Source organism: Cherax quadricarinatus, chromosome 91, assembly GCF_038502225.1.
Source record: "Cherax quadricarinatus isolate ZL_2023a chromosome 91, ASM3850222v1, whole genome shotgun sequence".
NCBI classification, from domain to species: Eukaryota; Metazoa; Arthropoda; class Malacostraca; order Decapoda; family Parastacidae; genus Cherax; species Cherax quadricarinatus.
This window is the reverse complement of record NC_091382.1, coordinates 14249549-14266213: the sequence shown is the minus strand read 5'-3', so window position 1 is coordinate 14266213 and position 16665 is coordinate 14249549. Positions and strand designations below refer to the sequence as shown.

The 16665-nt window shown below is 38.0% G+C and overlaps 1 protein-coding gene across 1 annotated transcript in view; it reads right to left on the bottom strand.

Moving 5' to 3' along the window:
• Positions 1–7875: 7875 nt before the first annotated feature.
• LOC128704825 (phosphatidylinositol phosphatase PTPRQ) overlaps positions 7876–16665 on the bottom strand; it is a gene marked incomplete at its 5' end in the record, with an annotated part of 153195 nt that continues 144405 nt past the window's right edge. The window contains 1 exon segment of the mRNA XM_070104398.1: positions 7876–9398. Within this exon segment, the coding sequence (XP_069960499.1) occupies positions 8582–9398 (817 nt within the window).

Sequence of the window (16665 nt, the reverse complement as noted above, 5' to 3'; positions counted from 1 at the left end):
ACGGTTTGACACTTTGAAATATTAAAGATTTCAGGCTTCCTCTCGACTTTTTTTAACTAATAACTCTGGTTATCACTCGTAGGTTTGTTCACTGACGTTGTCACTACCACTGATTACTGCTAGCAGTTGTTGCACGCCTTAAAAACCACTAAAGATCTCGGAGCCTTGTGACCCACGTCTGCTGACTGTGTGTGTGTATGTGTGTGTGTGTGAATGTGTGTGTGTGTGTATGTGTGTGTGTGAGTGTGTGTATGTGGGTGTATGTGTGTGTGTATGTGTGTGTATGTGTGTGTGTATGTGTGTGTGTATGTGTGTGTGTGTGTGTATGTGTGTGTGTGTGTGTGTGTGTGTCTGTGTGTGTATGTGTGTGTGTGTGTGTAGAGAGAGAGAGAGAGAGAGAGAGAGAGAGAGAGAGAGAGAGAGAGAGAGAGAAAGAGAGAGAGAGAGAGACAGACAGACAGACAGACAGACAGACAGACAGACAGAAAGACAGGCAGACAGAGACAGAGAGAGAGCTTTATTGACAAGCTATTTACAAGTTAAGGATTCCTAGCAATATTGGCAAGCTAAGAGCTTTTACCTACATCAACTCATTTGAAAGCATTTTTATTATTATGAGACATACAAGTAGGAAACAGGATGAAGTTGGAGCCATCTGTGGGCCAGCATTTTCATTTGATCAACTGACTTTATCTCGTTGACATCATTATGCTGTACGAATGTGTTCCATACTCAAGTCATCCTGGGTATATAGGATCTCAGATGGAGTGATGTTCTGGAGAAGGTTACAGCCAGAGTGAAGTTGCTGCTTTCTGCCAGTCTTGAAACAAGCTTTTATGCCACAAGACGGGCAGAAAGCAGCAACTTCACTCTGGCTGTAACCTTCGCCAGAACATCACTCCATCTGAGATCATATATACCCAGGATGACTCGAGTATGGAACACATTCGTACAGCATAATGATGTCAACGAGATAAAATCAGTTGATCAAATGAAAATGCTGGCCCACAGATAGCTCCAACTTCATCCTGCTCCCTACTTGTATGTCTCATAACAATAAAAATGCTTTCAAATGAGCTGATGTAGGTAACAGCTCTTAGCTTGCCAATATTGCTAGGAATCCTTAACTTGTACATACCTTGTCAATAAAGCTAGGGATCCTTAACCTTGTCAAACCCTGTGTAAAAAAGTAAAAGAGAGAGAGAGAGAGAGAGAGAGAGAGAGAGAGAGAGAGAGAGAGAGAGAGAGAGAGAGAGAGAGAGAGAGAGAGAGAGAGAGAGAGAGAGAGAGAGAGAGAGAGAGAGAGAGAGAGAGAGAGAGAGAGAGAGAGAGAGAGAGAGAGAGAGAGAGAGAGAGAGAGAGAGAGAGAGAGAGAGAGAGAGAGAGAAATGGAGAGAGTGAATTTATCATTCAGCTTAACATGACCTGCCTAGTATGGGCCAACAGGCTTGCTGAAGTGTTCCTGCTTCTTATGTTCTTACGTACCATTAATTGCCTTTGTTGCAATGTTTATTCTGTAACAACATTACTTATGCATAATTAGTGTTTACATGAGAAGTTGTCACATGTCTCCATCCACCATAATTCATCTCATCTTCCAGTTGTTCCTCTATAAACACGTCTCTGCACAATATTATTTGCTACTGGAGTTCTTAAATATTATTTCAATTCTCGACAATTTCAATCCTCCACATTTTTAAAAGTTCATCTGCTTGCCCAGTTAAAAAAGTTCTTTTTCATTATTCATTATTCATTATTCATGGTATATGTTTGTTAGTCTCATTTCATTCAAGTTTATTCTATGTTTAATTAAAGTGAATTAAAGTGAGATCGACACCATGCCCAGCCCTTCTAGGGCAGGGTAGGCGCCTGAGCCCGAGCTTGCGGCTCACAAGACTGTCATTCCCATTAGCCCCCTTGGCGGGGATGGCAGACCAGAGAGGCCTAGCTTGTGGCTAGGCCTGGGGACAATTGGTCCCAAAGATGAGGAGGTACTTGTGCCTCCTCCCATGGGAGACTTAGGTCTCAGACCCTCCCTAAAGAGGGAGCCAAGGCCGGGCCACCGCTTGGAAAAGGCCCGGGCCGGGAGAATACCGGCGAATCTTTAATAAATAAAATAAATAATTAAAGTGAATTAAAGTGAACTGACTCAATGCTCTTCCAAGTTTATTTATGTCCCGTTGTTTACATGTTATGGGTGGGTCCTCTTGCATTTCTGTACTGTTTTCTGATGTATAAAATATAGGTGTACAGTCATGCACTATATCTGTCCTCCACTGTATTACAAAGATGGTGTATTATGTTAGATAATTCGTAGTTGTTATTTGTTATGTTTGTTAAAATATGTAAATATGGTCGGTAATCTCATAGTGGTGTACTTCAACTCTCACTCTTATGGTATTTGGAATGTGCTTAAAATGCGGATAAATCTATGATAATGTATATAAAATTTATTAGTCTTACAACTATACAAATTACTTTTCAGAATGTCCCATTGTTTACAAATATACAAATTACTTTTCAGAATGTCCCATTGTTTACAATTATACAAATTACTTTTCAGAATGTCCCATTGTTTACAAATATACAAATTACTTTTCAGAATGTCCCATTGTTTACAAATATACAAATTACTTTTCAGAATGTCCCATTGTTTACAAATATACAAATTGCTTTTCAGAATGTCCCATTGTTTACAAATATACAAATTACTTTTCAGAATGTCCCATTGTTTACAAATATACAAATTACTTTTCAGAATGTCCCATTGTTTACAAATATACAAATTACTTTTCAGAATGTCCCATTGTTTACAAATATACAAATTACTTTTCAGAATGTCCCATTGTTTACAAATATACAAATTACTTTTCAGAATGTCCCATTGTTTACAAATATACAAATTACTTTTCAGAATGTCCCACTGTTTACAAATATACAAATTACTTTTCAGAATGTCCCATTGTTTACAAATATACAAATTACTTTTCAGAATGTCCCATTGTTTACAAATATACAAATTACTTTTCAGAATGTCCCATTGTTTACAATTAAAAAAGTTATCTGTATGTGTTACAATGTCATTTAGTTACTTGAATTTATGAGTTACAACATCAGATTTATATTAGAAGAACATATAAAACATTTTTGACATAGTTATGTATATTGTCCAGTCATGGTGATAACTCTCCTAATATTGTCCAGTCATGGTGATAACTCTCCTAATATTGTCCAGTCATGGTGATAACTCTCCTAATATTGTCCAGTCATGGTGATAACTCTCCTAATATTATCCAGTCATGGTGATAACTCTCCTAATATTGTCCAGTCATGGTGATAACTCTCCTAATATTGTCCAGTCATGATGATAACTCTCCTAATATTGTCCAGTCATGATGATAACTCTCCTAATATTATCCAGTCATGGTGATAACTCTCCTAATATTGTCCAGTCATGGTGATAACTCTCATAATATTGTCCAGTCATGGTGATAACTCTCCTAATATTGTCCAGTCATGGTGATAACTCTCCTAATATTGTCCAGTCATGGTGATAACTCTCCTAATGTTATCCAGTCATGGTGATAACTCTCCTAATATTGTCCAGTCATGGTGATAACTCTCCTAATATTGTCCAGTCATGGTGATAACTCTCCTAATATTGTCCAGTCATGGTGATAACTCTCCTAATATTGTCCAGTCATGGTGATAACCCTCCTAATATTGTCCAGTCATGGTCATAACTCTCCTAATATTGTCCAGTCATGGTGATAACTCTCCTAATATTTCCAGTCATGGTGATAACTCTCCTAATATTGTCCAGTCATGGTGATAAATCTCCTAATATTGTCCAGTCATGGTGATAACTCTCCTAATATTGTCTAGTCATGGTGATAACTCTCCTAATATTGTCCAGTCATGGTGAGAACTCTCCTAATATTGTCCAGTCTTGGTGATAACTCTCCTAATATTGTCCAGTCATGGTGATAACTCTCCTAATATTGTCCAGTCATGGTGATAACTCTCCTAATATTGTCCAGTCATGGTGAGAACTCTCCTAATATTGTCCAGTCATGGTGATAACTCTCCTAATATTGTCCAGTCATGGTGATAACTCTCCTAATATTGTCCAGTCATGGTGATAACTCTCCTAATATTGTCCAGTCATGGTGAGAACTCTCCTAATATTGTCCAGTCATGGTGAGAACTCTCCTAATATTGTCCAGTCATGGTGATAACTCTCCTAATATTGTCCAGTCATGGTGATAACTCTCCTAATATTGTCCAGTCATGGTGATAACTCTCCTAATATTGTCCAGTCATGGTGATAACTCTCCTAATATTGTACTGGTTGTGAACACTGTAATTATTATAGGTTTACTGTGTGTATAATTTTTATGCTATTAGTTATTACGTTACTTCTCACAATAGATGTATGTTATATATACTATGTAGCAAACGACACAGACTTTTGAATGAACTTTATATATATATATATATATATATATATATATATATATATATATATATAAATTTATATATATATATATATAAATGTATATATATATAAATGTATATATATATATATAAATGTATATATATATAAATGTATATATATATATATATATATATATATATATATATATATATATATATATATATATATATATATATATATATATATATATATATATATATATATATATATATATATATGCAAAACAACCACTCTGAAAGAATAGAGAAATTCCAAGCGCTTTCGTGACTACTCACATTATCAAGGAACTATGAAAGTGAAGCATCCAAGGAAGCTATATAAGGGGTCCGGCCAGCACCTCACTATCAGATCCCACAACGGTTAAACACGTGACGTGCGGCGAGCCAACTTGGATAGGTCCTTTGCACAACTCACCCCCAAGCTATTCTACCCAAGAAAATTTAAAAATTATTTGTCCAGTGTATTATTAAATTCTTCCCAAATTCTATTAATTATAAATGGATCTAATTTATATAAACCAAAGGAAATATTCATATTATTGTCAAAACTGCTTTTTATGAAACAAGATTCAATTACATTCCTGTCGACCATGGACTTGCTTGATACTACTTTCTCAACTTTTTGAAAATCAATTGGATGGTTAAAATCTCTTACATGAATAAATAGAGCATTGGAATCTTGTCCAGTTCTAATGCTATATTTATGCTGTTTTAATCTTAGTTCGAGATTTTTACCAGTTTGACCGTAATAAACTTTATCGCAAATTTTACAAGGAATCTTATAGACACATCCATCAGCATTTTGGGGGGAATTCTTTATCAAAAGTTTTTTTACTGTATCAAGATTTTTGAATACAACTTTAATATTAAAAGTCTTAAGAAGAGAAGGCATATCAACCAAGTTTTCATGGTAAGGGAGAACCAACATATTTTTAGTTGAATAAGGCTGGTTGCCCCTTTTTGGATTATAAAAAGTGTTTCTAGCAACTTTAAAAGATTTATCAATTACATTTCTTGGGTATTTTAAATCATTACCTATTTCATAAATTTTGGATATTTCCTCATCTATGAACTCAGGACTACAAATTCGTAAAGCTCTCAAAAACATTGATGAGAAAACAGACAGTTTGACTCTATCATGATGCGAGGAATAATAGTGGACATAGGAACAGTTATTTGTAGGTTTTCTGTAAATTTTAAATTTGAATTCATTAATACCCTTAATAATTAAAACATCTAGAAAAGGCAATGAGTTATTTTCTTCAAACTCAACAGTAAAGTTTATAGAATGGGCTAAGCTATTTAATTTTCCAAGAAAATGGTGTATATCTACATTTTTGGGCATAAGACACAAAATATCATCAACATATCTGAACCATTTAGCTCTATTAGGGAGGATTGTGTTAAGCAACCTTGTTTCAAAAAATTCCATGTATAGGTTACTAAGAACAGGTGAAAGAGGATTTCCCATTGCCATACCAAACTTCTGAGTGTAAAACTTATCATTAAATACAAATTTTGCATCAACAATGCAAAGTTTAATAAGTTTAATGATAGTAGGAACTGTCATTAATAAAACAATAAAACTTCTACTGAAAGGCAAAGATGAATTAGTCAAACAATTTACTTCCACTAATCCATCTTTACCTTACATGTATGGACTAATAAAAACACACAAACCAGGGAATTCAGTCAGACCAATTATTAGCTACATAGGGTCAGTTTCATATAAATTATCCAAATGGCTTGTTGATATTTTGAGCCCTATTGTTGGCAAAATTTCTAACTTTAATGTTAAAAACAACATAGACTTGGTTGATAAATTAAGCTCCTTGACTGACTTAAATGATTTTAACATGGTTAGTTTTGATGTTACTTCATTGTTTACGAAAGTTCCTGTTGATGATTTATTAAGTTTCTAATCTGAAGAACTCGTTAACTATGATTTATCATTGCCAGTTCCTACTATCATTAAACTTATTAAACTTTGCATTGTTGATGCAAAATTTGTATTTAATGATAAGTTTTACACTCAGAAGTTTGGTATGGCAATGGGAAATCCTCTTTCACCTGTTCTTAGTAACCTATACATGGAATTTTTTGAAACAAGGTTGCTTAACACAATCCTCCCTAATAGAGCTAAATGGTTCAGATATGTTGATGATATTTTGTGTCTTATGCCCAAAAATGTAGATATACACCATTTTCTTGGAAAATTAAATAGCTTAGCCCATTATATAAACTTTACTGTTGAGTTTGAAGAAAATAACTCATTGCCTTTTCTAGATGTTTTAATTATTAAGGGTATTAATGAATTCAAATTTAAAATTTACAGAAAACCTACAAATAACTGTTCCTATGTCCACTATTATTCCTCGCATCAAGATAGAGTCAAACTGTCTGTTTTCTCATCAATATTTTTGAGAGCTTTACGAATTTGTAGTCCTGAGTTCATAGATGAGGAAATATCCAAAATTTATGAAATAGGTAATGATTTAAAATACCCAAGAAATGTAATTGATAAATCTTTTAAAGTTGCTAGAAACACTTTTTATTATCCAAAAAGGGGCAACCAGCCTTATTCAACTAAAAATATGTTGGTTCTCCCTTACCATGAAAACTTGGTTGATATGCCTTCTCTTCTTAAGACTTTTAATATTAAAGTTGTATTCAAAAATCTTGATACAGTAAAAAAACTTTTGATAAAGAATTCCCCCCAAAATGCTAATGGATGTGTCTATAAGATTCCTTGTAAAATTTGCGATAAAGTTTATTACGGTCAAACTGGTAAAAATCTCGAACTAAGATTAAAACAACATAAATATAGCATTAGAACTGGACAAGATTCCAATGCTCTATTTATTCATGTAAGAGATTTTAACCATCCAATTGATTTTCAAAAAGTTGAGAAAGTAGTATCAAGCAAGTCCATGGTCGACAGGAATATAATTGAATCTTGTTTCATAAAAAGCAGTTTTGACAATAATATGAATATTTCCTTTGGTTTATATAAATTAGATCCATTTATAATTAATAGAATTTGGGAAGAATTTAATAATACACTGGACAAATAATTTTTAAATTTTCTTGGGTAGAATAGCTTGGGGGTGAGTTGTGCAAAGGACCTATCCAAGTTGGCTCGCCGCGCATCACGTGTTTAACCGTTGTGGGATCTGATAGTGAGGTGCTGGCCGGACCCCTTATATAGCTTCCTTGGATGCTTCACTTTCATAGTTCCTTGATAATGTGAGTAGTCACGAAAGCGCTTGGAATTTCTCTGTTCTTTCAGAGTGGTTGTTTTGCATATTTTGAAATCACCTGTTTACTGTGATCTTATTGCATATATATATATATATATATATATATATATATATATATATATATATATATATATATATATATATATATATATATATATATATATTGTTGTTTTCTTTTGTTTTATCTCACTTTTATATCCCTATAATTTCGCCCACCTGTGTGAAGTAAGTTTTAGTAAATTACTGAATTTAATTTACATACTAGCAACTGCTGAAGTCTCCCTGTGCAACTAAACTGATTTCATTCGGTTTTGAAAAATCATCTTTGGTGATGAAAGATAATGGGTAAAAAATCATGGTGTGTGATGAGTGTGCTACGTAAAGGCTAGATGTAATGAATATCGTATTCTTTGACATATCCTCAATATATACAAGAATACTAGACACCTGTTGGAAGAATGTAAGTCTTACTTAAAAGTACCAACACAGTCAAGTACATTAAATGATATTTTGGAAAAGCGCTTATAAATGATGAAAACCAAAAAACATTCATTGTGTCATATCATATCTAAATTATCTATTAAAACAATATAATCGATTTTACTTATACAGAAATTCTTGAAATGTCTAAAAAGTCATTGATACTTTGGACAGTGTTTTGCCTAATATTGTACCTCGACTGCAACCAGCTTCTGCTTTCTATAAATTCAAAATTTTTTACATAGCTAATTGATCTAAAAGAGGAGTAATATTTTCACATGGAATTTTTAATAAGCTGATTACCACTTATGTATGGCTTAATTATTCCCTCACAAGTTAATTTGCTAAAACCTTTCTGATGCACGTCTTAGTCCAGGGTAATTATTTGTTCTGCTGAGAGGACCACCGGGTACCTCTGAAGCACGCCTCTGTGGAGGTACATTTATATTTCCTCCGGTTACTCTATAGGGTACCTCTGAAGCACGCCTCTGTGGAGGTACATTTATATTTCCTCCGGTTACTCTATAGGGTACCTCTGAAGCACGCCTCTGTGGAGGTGCATTTATATTTCCTCCTGTTACTCTAATTGGTGCCTCTGAAGCACGCCTTTGTAGAGGTACATTTACATTTCCTCCGGTTACTTTAAAGGGTGCCTCTGAAGCACGCCTCTGTGGAGGTACATTTATATTTCCTCCGGTCATTCTAGAAGGTATCTCTGATGAACGCCTCTGTAAATGCGCATGTTGACTTTCGCTGTTGAATCGAATTGGAAATTCCGATGCACGCCTTAGCATTGGTGGCTTTCTTTCATCAGAGGCAGCTCTAAAGGGAACCTCTGATGCACGCCTCTGCATTCCATTAAATCTCGCAGCAAATCGTTGAGGATCCTCTGATGCGCGTCTTTGCATTCTACTGTTTACCCTCCCTGGAACCTCAGATGTACGCCTTTGCATTCTACTGTTTACCCTTCCTGGATCTTCCGACCCACGCCTTTGCATTCCATTGTTTACTCTTGGAGGAACTTCAGATCCACGTCTTTCTTCCAGTTGATTCCTCTTTAAACCATTGACACCACCAACAACCAGTGATGCCTTTCTCATCTCCATATTTCCAATAATTGCTTGTGACTCGCGTCTCTTATTGTAGTTGTCTTCTGAAGACCTGAGGAGAGAGTTCCAATTAATATGGTAACTGTAATTATTATTATTATTTATCATTATTATTATTATCATTATTAGTAGCAATAGTAGCTGAAATAATAATAGTATAAGTAATAGTAGTAGTAGTAATATTGGTAGTATTTACTGGAATAAAGAGAGAGTATGCAATTATATTCAGTAATGAAGTTACTGATTTTACGATTTCTGGTTTACAAAATTTAAAGTCAAAATTGAGAGATAACATTAGGTCAGCACACATTATTTTTGCACCAACTCTTAATGGATACATATTTGTAAAAGAAGCAAGGGCAAAAATTCTCGATCAAACATTTATGTAAACAATTATTTACCTAAGAGTCATATCAAGAGCCTCTTTAACCAAGAAACTGAAACCGGTTTTGACACATATTCCTTGGATTAATCATGATCATCATAAGAGTTTATTAGTATTTTAATTATGGAATTACAGTATTGTTGACATACAAAAATCAATGCTCGACTGATGCAAAATTTTTACATGTTCGTCTTGCCTATATACGATCAGTAAATTTTAAAATATTGGCATTTCAAAAGAAATTAGCAAAATGCATTCATCCCAAATTGTCTAAAATATATTACAGACAATAAAGTCGTTATCTGATGCAACAACACATAATATAAAACATATTAAAAACCAAATGCAGATTTATGCAAAATTAGATTTTACTGTCTACCAAAAGAGTTAATTATGGTAGATCTAAAATTATGTACTTGGTTAATTAAGTGAGTCTTGTTTCAAACTTGGACAAATGTTAACCTGTGAAAGTCACAGTAATATGGTACCTCCACTGTAGTTATTCATCATGTGATGATACCCCCACTGGTGTTATTCATCATGTGATGATACCCCCACTGGTGTTATTCATCATGTGATGATACCCCCACTGGTGTTATTCATCATGTGATGATACCCCCACTGGTGTTATTCATCATGTGATGATACCTCCACTGTTGTTATTCATCATGTGATGATACCCCCACTGTTGTTATTCATCATGTGATGATACCCCCACTGTTGTTATTCATCATGTGATGATACCCCCACTGTTGTTATTCATCATGTGATGATACCCCCACTGTTGTTATTCATCATGTGATGATACCCCCACTTGTGTTATTCATCATGTGATGATACCCCCACTGGTGTTATTCATCATGTGATGATACCCCCACTGTTGTTATTCATCATGTGATGATACCCCCACTGGTGTTATTCATCATGTGATGATACCCCCACTGGTGTTATTCATCATGTGATGATACCCCCACTGTTGTTATTCATCATGTGATGATACCCCGACTGGTGTTATTCATCATGTGATGATACCTCAACTGATGATATTCGTCACATGATGATACCCACACTGTTGTTATTCATCATGTGATGATACCCCCATTGGTGTTATTCATCATGTTATGATACCCCCACAGCTGTTATTCATTATGTGATGATACTCATCACTGATGATATTCATCACATGATGATACCCCCACTGTTGATATTCATCACATGATGATACCCCCACTGATGAGCCTGGCAACACAATGGTCGAGAAGATATCTGCAGAGAGTAAGAAGTGAGAATTACGAGTTGTTGTGAAGATGAGTATAGAAGCGACGATTGGAGCACGGAGCTGGGTGAAGGAATGCCGGCGGACAGTGAGGGGGACTAAATTAGGAGAAAAAGCAAAGAAGTCCCTTAGGGACATGAATGGGGTAACAGGAGAGGACATGACTCAAATGACAAATTTTCAGAGACTTGGATGGTACTCGAACGAAAAGAACTGCCCAAACAATTTGGCATTCAAAGCAGAAACGAAAATCCTGCAATGGAAGCCACTGTTAAAATTGTTCCACAAACACCAGTGAGTGTACCTCGACCTCAACAAAACACAAAAAGAAAAGGAACAAAGGAGATATAGAGTAAGAATGTGCCAGAGGCAGGAAGATAAGAAAGGGCAGGTACCAGCAAACACGAGAGCACAGCCTCAAAGGGAACAGCAAACACAACTACCCACAGCATCCCTTCAGCCCATACCACCCCACACCAAACACCAACCAAACACAATAACAAAAGCCCAGTCACACTCCATACACATTCCCCACTCCTCAGCACGAATACTGCCCACAGCCAGCACCAACCCCTCCGCCAGAATAGAGTTCTCAAAAGGAAGCGGAAGGCATGGTACACCAGTGCAGATGCAATTAAAAGTAAAAGCAAAGAGCAGTAGGACAGAATCACCGAGGCATCCTCAGACATTATAGCAATCACCAAGACTAAGCTCAGGGAAGTGATGACAGATGCAATCTTCCCATTTAGTTATCAGAGACAGAGGAAGCAGAGAGGGAGGGAGGAGCTGCACTGCTCATGAAGCTAATGGAGTTTTGAGATGGGAGGACTAGTCAGAGAGGAAGCAGATGAGTAGATGACTACATAGTAGGAACACTGAGGGGGCCGAAAAGTGATGAGAGCAGTATTAATATTATTAATAATATAGTGTATGTACTTGTGTACATGTACATCTACAAGGTATACAGGCTTAGCTGGCATCACTGACATACTACTATATAGAAAGCCCCTTTTTATGCACAGCATTTCAGACAGAAATATGTAAATGTTGTCTCAGGATGCAACTCACACCAGTAGACTAACACCCAGGTACCAGTTTTACTGATGGGTGAATAGGGACAAGAGGTATAAGGAAACACACCTAATGTTTCCACCCTAGCTAGAAATCAAACCACAGACCCTCGGTGTGTGAAGTGAGAGCGTTGTCTACCAGGCCACCGGCCACTAGTGATGTACATGCCGCCACTAAACAGCAGAAGACCAAGACAGGAATACAATGAGAACAAAAGAATGATGGTGGGCATACTACCCGAGGTTGCCAGAAAGGACCACATGAGCAGGGCAAAGTTACTCATCATGGGAAATTTCAACCATAAGGAGATTGGGAGAATCTGGAGCCACATGGGGCACCAGAGGCATGGAAAGCCAAGGTGCTGGAGGTGGTGCTGGAAAACTTCATGTACCAACATGTTAAGAACACAACCAGAGAGAGAGACGATGATGAACCAGCAAGGCTAGTCATTGTATTCACCTTGAAAAGTTCAGACACATGGGATATCCCATAAAAAAGGCCCTTAAGTGCTAGTGATCGCGTGCTCTTGAGTTTTGAATACATAGTAGAGTTAACAATGGAGAGTGAAGGAGCACGAGAAGGACGGCAGAAGCAAAACATCCACAAAAAGGGACTACACAAGTATTAGGAAACTCCTACGAGAGGTGTAGTGGGTAAGTGAGCTAGAAGGGAAAAACAGTAAACAAAATGATGGAATACGTGGCCAAAAAGTGTAGGGAGGCAGTGGAGAAGTTCAGAGTGAAGCCCATGGTTTTCAAAGAGGTGTGGAGATGCCAAAGCCAAGTGTGTTAGAGCTTAGATAATGTAAAGAAGGCAAAGGACCCAGGAAACAGGGAGCTGAGCCAAAGAACCAGAAATGAATGTGCATAGAAAAGGAGAGTAGCCCAGTGTCATTACGAAAATGACAAGGCCTAGGTAATGAAGCTGAAGAAAAAGGAGGGGAGGTCACAGGGAACGACCATGAAGTACGTGAAGAGCTCAGCTCAATACTCAGGGAGGTAATCACAGTGGATACCGAGAGGCTTCCAGCAAACTGAGGTGGTAGGGTGCACCAGCAAGTGCTGGACGTACTGCACACAACCAATGAGAAGGTCCTGAGAGAGGGAGCAGATGCACTGTGTGTACCACTAAAAATAATCTTTAATAAATCTATCAAAACAGGGCAACTGCCTGAGGTGTGGAAGACAGGAAATGTAGTCCTGATTTTTAGGAAAGGGGATAAACAGGCTGCACTATATAACAGACCAGTGTCGCTGACATGCATTGTATGTAAAGTTAAGGAGAAGATTATCAGGAAAAGAGTGGTGGAGCATCTGGAAAGGAATGGACCAGTACATGAAAATCAGCACGGATTCAGAGAAGAGAAATTCTGCATCACAAACCTATTGGAGATCTATGACAAGTGTCAGAATTACGACAGGGGAGAGAGAGATAGGTAGATTTTTACCGTCTTGGAATATAAGAAGGCTTTCGAAACAGTACCATACAAGAGGCTGATAGAAAGCTAGAGGAGCAGACAGGAAAAGAAAGGAAAGTACGGTAATTGATCAATGAATACCTATCAAGAAGGAAACAACGTGTTTCAGTTCGAGATGAAGTGCCAGAGTGGGTACATGTGTCGAGTGCGGTTCCACAAGGGTCAGTCCTAGGTCTGGTGCTGTTTCTTGTATATGTGAGTGACATGTCAAGGGTGTCTCTGTCTGAAGACGATGTGAGACTAATGAGTAGAATACGAGAGGACGAGGATCAGATAAGCCTACAAGGTGATCTGGACAGACTACAAGCCTGGTCCGACAAATGGCCCCTGGAGCAAGTTCAAAGTTATGACGCTTGAGGAAGGACAAAAGAGACCACAGACGGAGTGCCGCCTAAGAAGTCAGAGGCTGCAAATCTCACTCAAGGAAAATGATCTTGCTGTGAGCTTTATACCGAGTACATCTCTTGAGTCGCACATGAACCAAATAACTGCTGTAGCATATGGGAGCCTGGCAAACCTAAGAATAGCTTTTCGACATCTAAGGCAGGAGTCATTCACGACACTGTACACTGTGTACGTTAGGGCCATACTGGAGCATACAGCACCAGTATGGTATACACACCTGGTCAAACACGTGAAGAAATTAGAGAAAGTGCAAAGGTTTGCAACATCACTAGTCCCGGAGTTGAGGGTTTGTCCTACGAGGAGAAGTTAAGGGAACTCAATCTGAAATTAATGGAAGACAGGAGGGATAGGGGGACATGATAACAACATATAAAATACTGAAAGGAACTGACAAAGTGGTTCGGGACAGAAAGTTTCAGAGATGTGACACAGTAATAAGGGGTAACAACAGGAAGTTGAAAACTCACATGAGTCACGAGGATGTTATGAAGTATTTCTTCTGCCATAGAATTATCAGGAAGTTGAACACTCTAGAGTGAGGTAGTAGAGGCAGAATCACTGCATAGCTCTAAGAAGAGGTATGATAAAGCTCATTGAGCAGGGGAGAGTGGACCTAGAAGCTTCCAGTGAAGAAGCAGAGCAAGGAGCTATGACTCGGCCCCTGCAACCACAATTAGGTGAGTACAATTAGGTAAGTGCACACACACACACACACACACACACACACACACACACACACACACACACACACACACACTCACAAACACACACACACACGCACACACACAGGGGAGACATAACGACATACAAAATACTACGTGGAATTTGATAAGGTGGACAGAGACAGGTTGTTCCAGAGAAGGGACACAGAAACAAGGGGTCACAGCTGGAAACTGAAGACTTAGATGAGTCACAGGGATGTTAGGAAGTATTTCTTCAGTTATAGAGCCGTCAGGAAGTGAAATAGCCTAGCAAGTGATGTAGTGGAGGCGGGAACCATACATAGCTTTAAGACGAGGTATGACAAAGCTCAGAAAGCAGAGAGAGAGAGGACCTAGTAACGATCAGTGAAGAGGCGGGGCCAGGAGCTGAGTCTCGACCCCTGCAACCGCAATTAGGTGATTACACACACACACACATTCTAATGTGTATTTATTCTCAGACTCTTAATGAAGTGCACTGCTTATGAGATTCAGAGCTTGCAGCTCACAAGCCTGTCATTCCCATAAGGCCCCTTGGGGCGGGGATGGCAGACCAGAGAGGCCTAGCTTGTGGCTAGGCCTGGGGACAGTTGGTCCCAAAGATGAGGAGGTACTTGTGCCTCCTCCCATGGGAGACTTAGGTCTCAGACACTCCCTAAAGAGGGAGCCAAGGCCGGGCCACCACTTGGAAAAGGCCCGGGCCGGGAGAATAATGGTGAATCTTTAATAATAATAATAATTATGAGATTCATACTGCCATTATTTACTGTTGGTTACAAACAGTACGAAGTAACCCTCGTAGCCGTGCTGCTGGGTAGCCACCTTCACAACAGTGTGTTATATGGCCTGGCCTCTGAGTTGATTCTGCGTATGGGAATCTCTGTGAGAAGTCACCTGTTACAGAAACTTTATAATCGACGTGTTGAGTAGAAATCTTCAGCACGAGCTATGTTAAATAATAGGTAGGCTGATGTGTAGACACCTACTGGGCAAGAATTGTGGCAGTGGGAGGAGTTGGGGAGGAATAGGCTGGGTTGTGTATCTTTCATAGAAAGTTTAGCGGCTGAAGTCCTTAGACTTAAGCTGGACCAAACCACGAAAAAGTTGATTAAATTGGTAAATCTCATAAAACCCCTCGTTAAAACATTAACGAGGACTACGTGAGGCGGCTTTCTCATTGTTCGGGGGGGGGGATGACTTTCTAAAGCAGAAGAGGTTCATTGGTCAGTACGACACTTTGTTAGGTTAGGTGGAGAGCATAAGAACTTTGCTTCTTGAAATCCAGTGGATCTTCAGCCTTGATATCATATCAAAAAAAATGAACTGAAAAAACTTGCTTCGATAAGCAAATTGAGTTTTTGGAAGACTCAAATCTTGAGGAATGATCCGTCCCAATTTACACATCTCAGGAAATATAAACCATCGGATGACGCCCCTCGAATCATCAATGAACAACATTCCAACATGAATGTTGAACTGAATGACAGATAAGACGAACTCCATCAAATGAACATTCCCTAGAAATGACTGAAATCAGTCATTTCTTGTGTTTGACTATAGACTCTCGTCAGAGAGATGAGGTCATGGGCTTATAAATCGATGTCAGTTTGAAACCGATCCAAGACTCAAAAAATAACTGATGTAGTTAGATTCCCATTTCAATGTCAAACATGAGAAATTTGCTATGGATGCCCTGCTTGTACTTTTGCCATTACTTACGACATATTTGTTTGAATGTTCATTTAGTGTTATATAAATTCGAAATTTGTAAGCGAGGCGATGTTCCAGCAAAATTATTTAGTTCTTTGATTGCCTCATTGAAACCATACCACGGGTGGGGTTAGAACCCTCGAGAAGAGTCACAAAACTCCAGACCGTCGCGGGTTCTAACCCCACAGTCGCCATCGCTTCCAGCACCTCGATAAAGGATCTAACCAGAACAAAATCAAAGCACCACGGACCAGTTAATGCAGCGGTTAACACTATACCCTGTGGAGGCTGTGA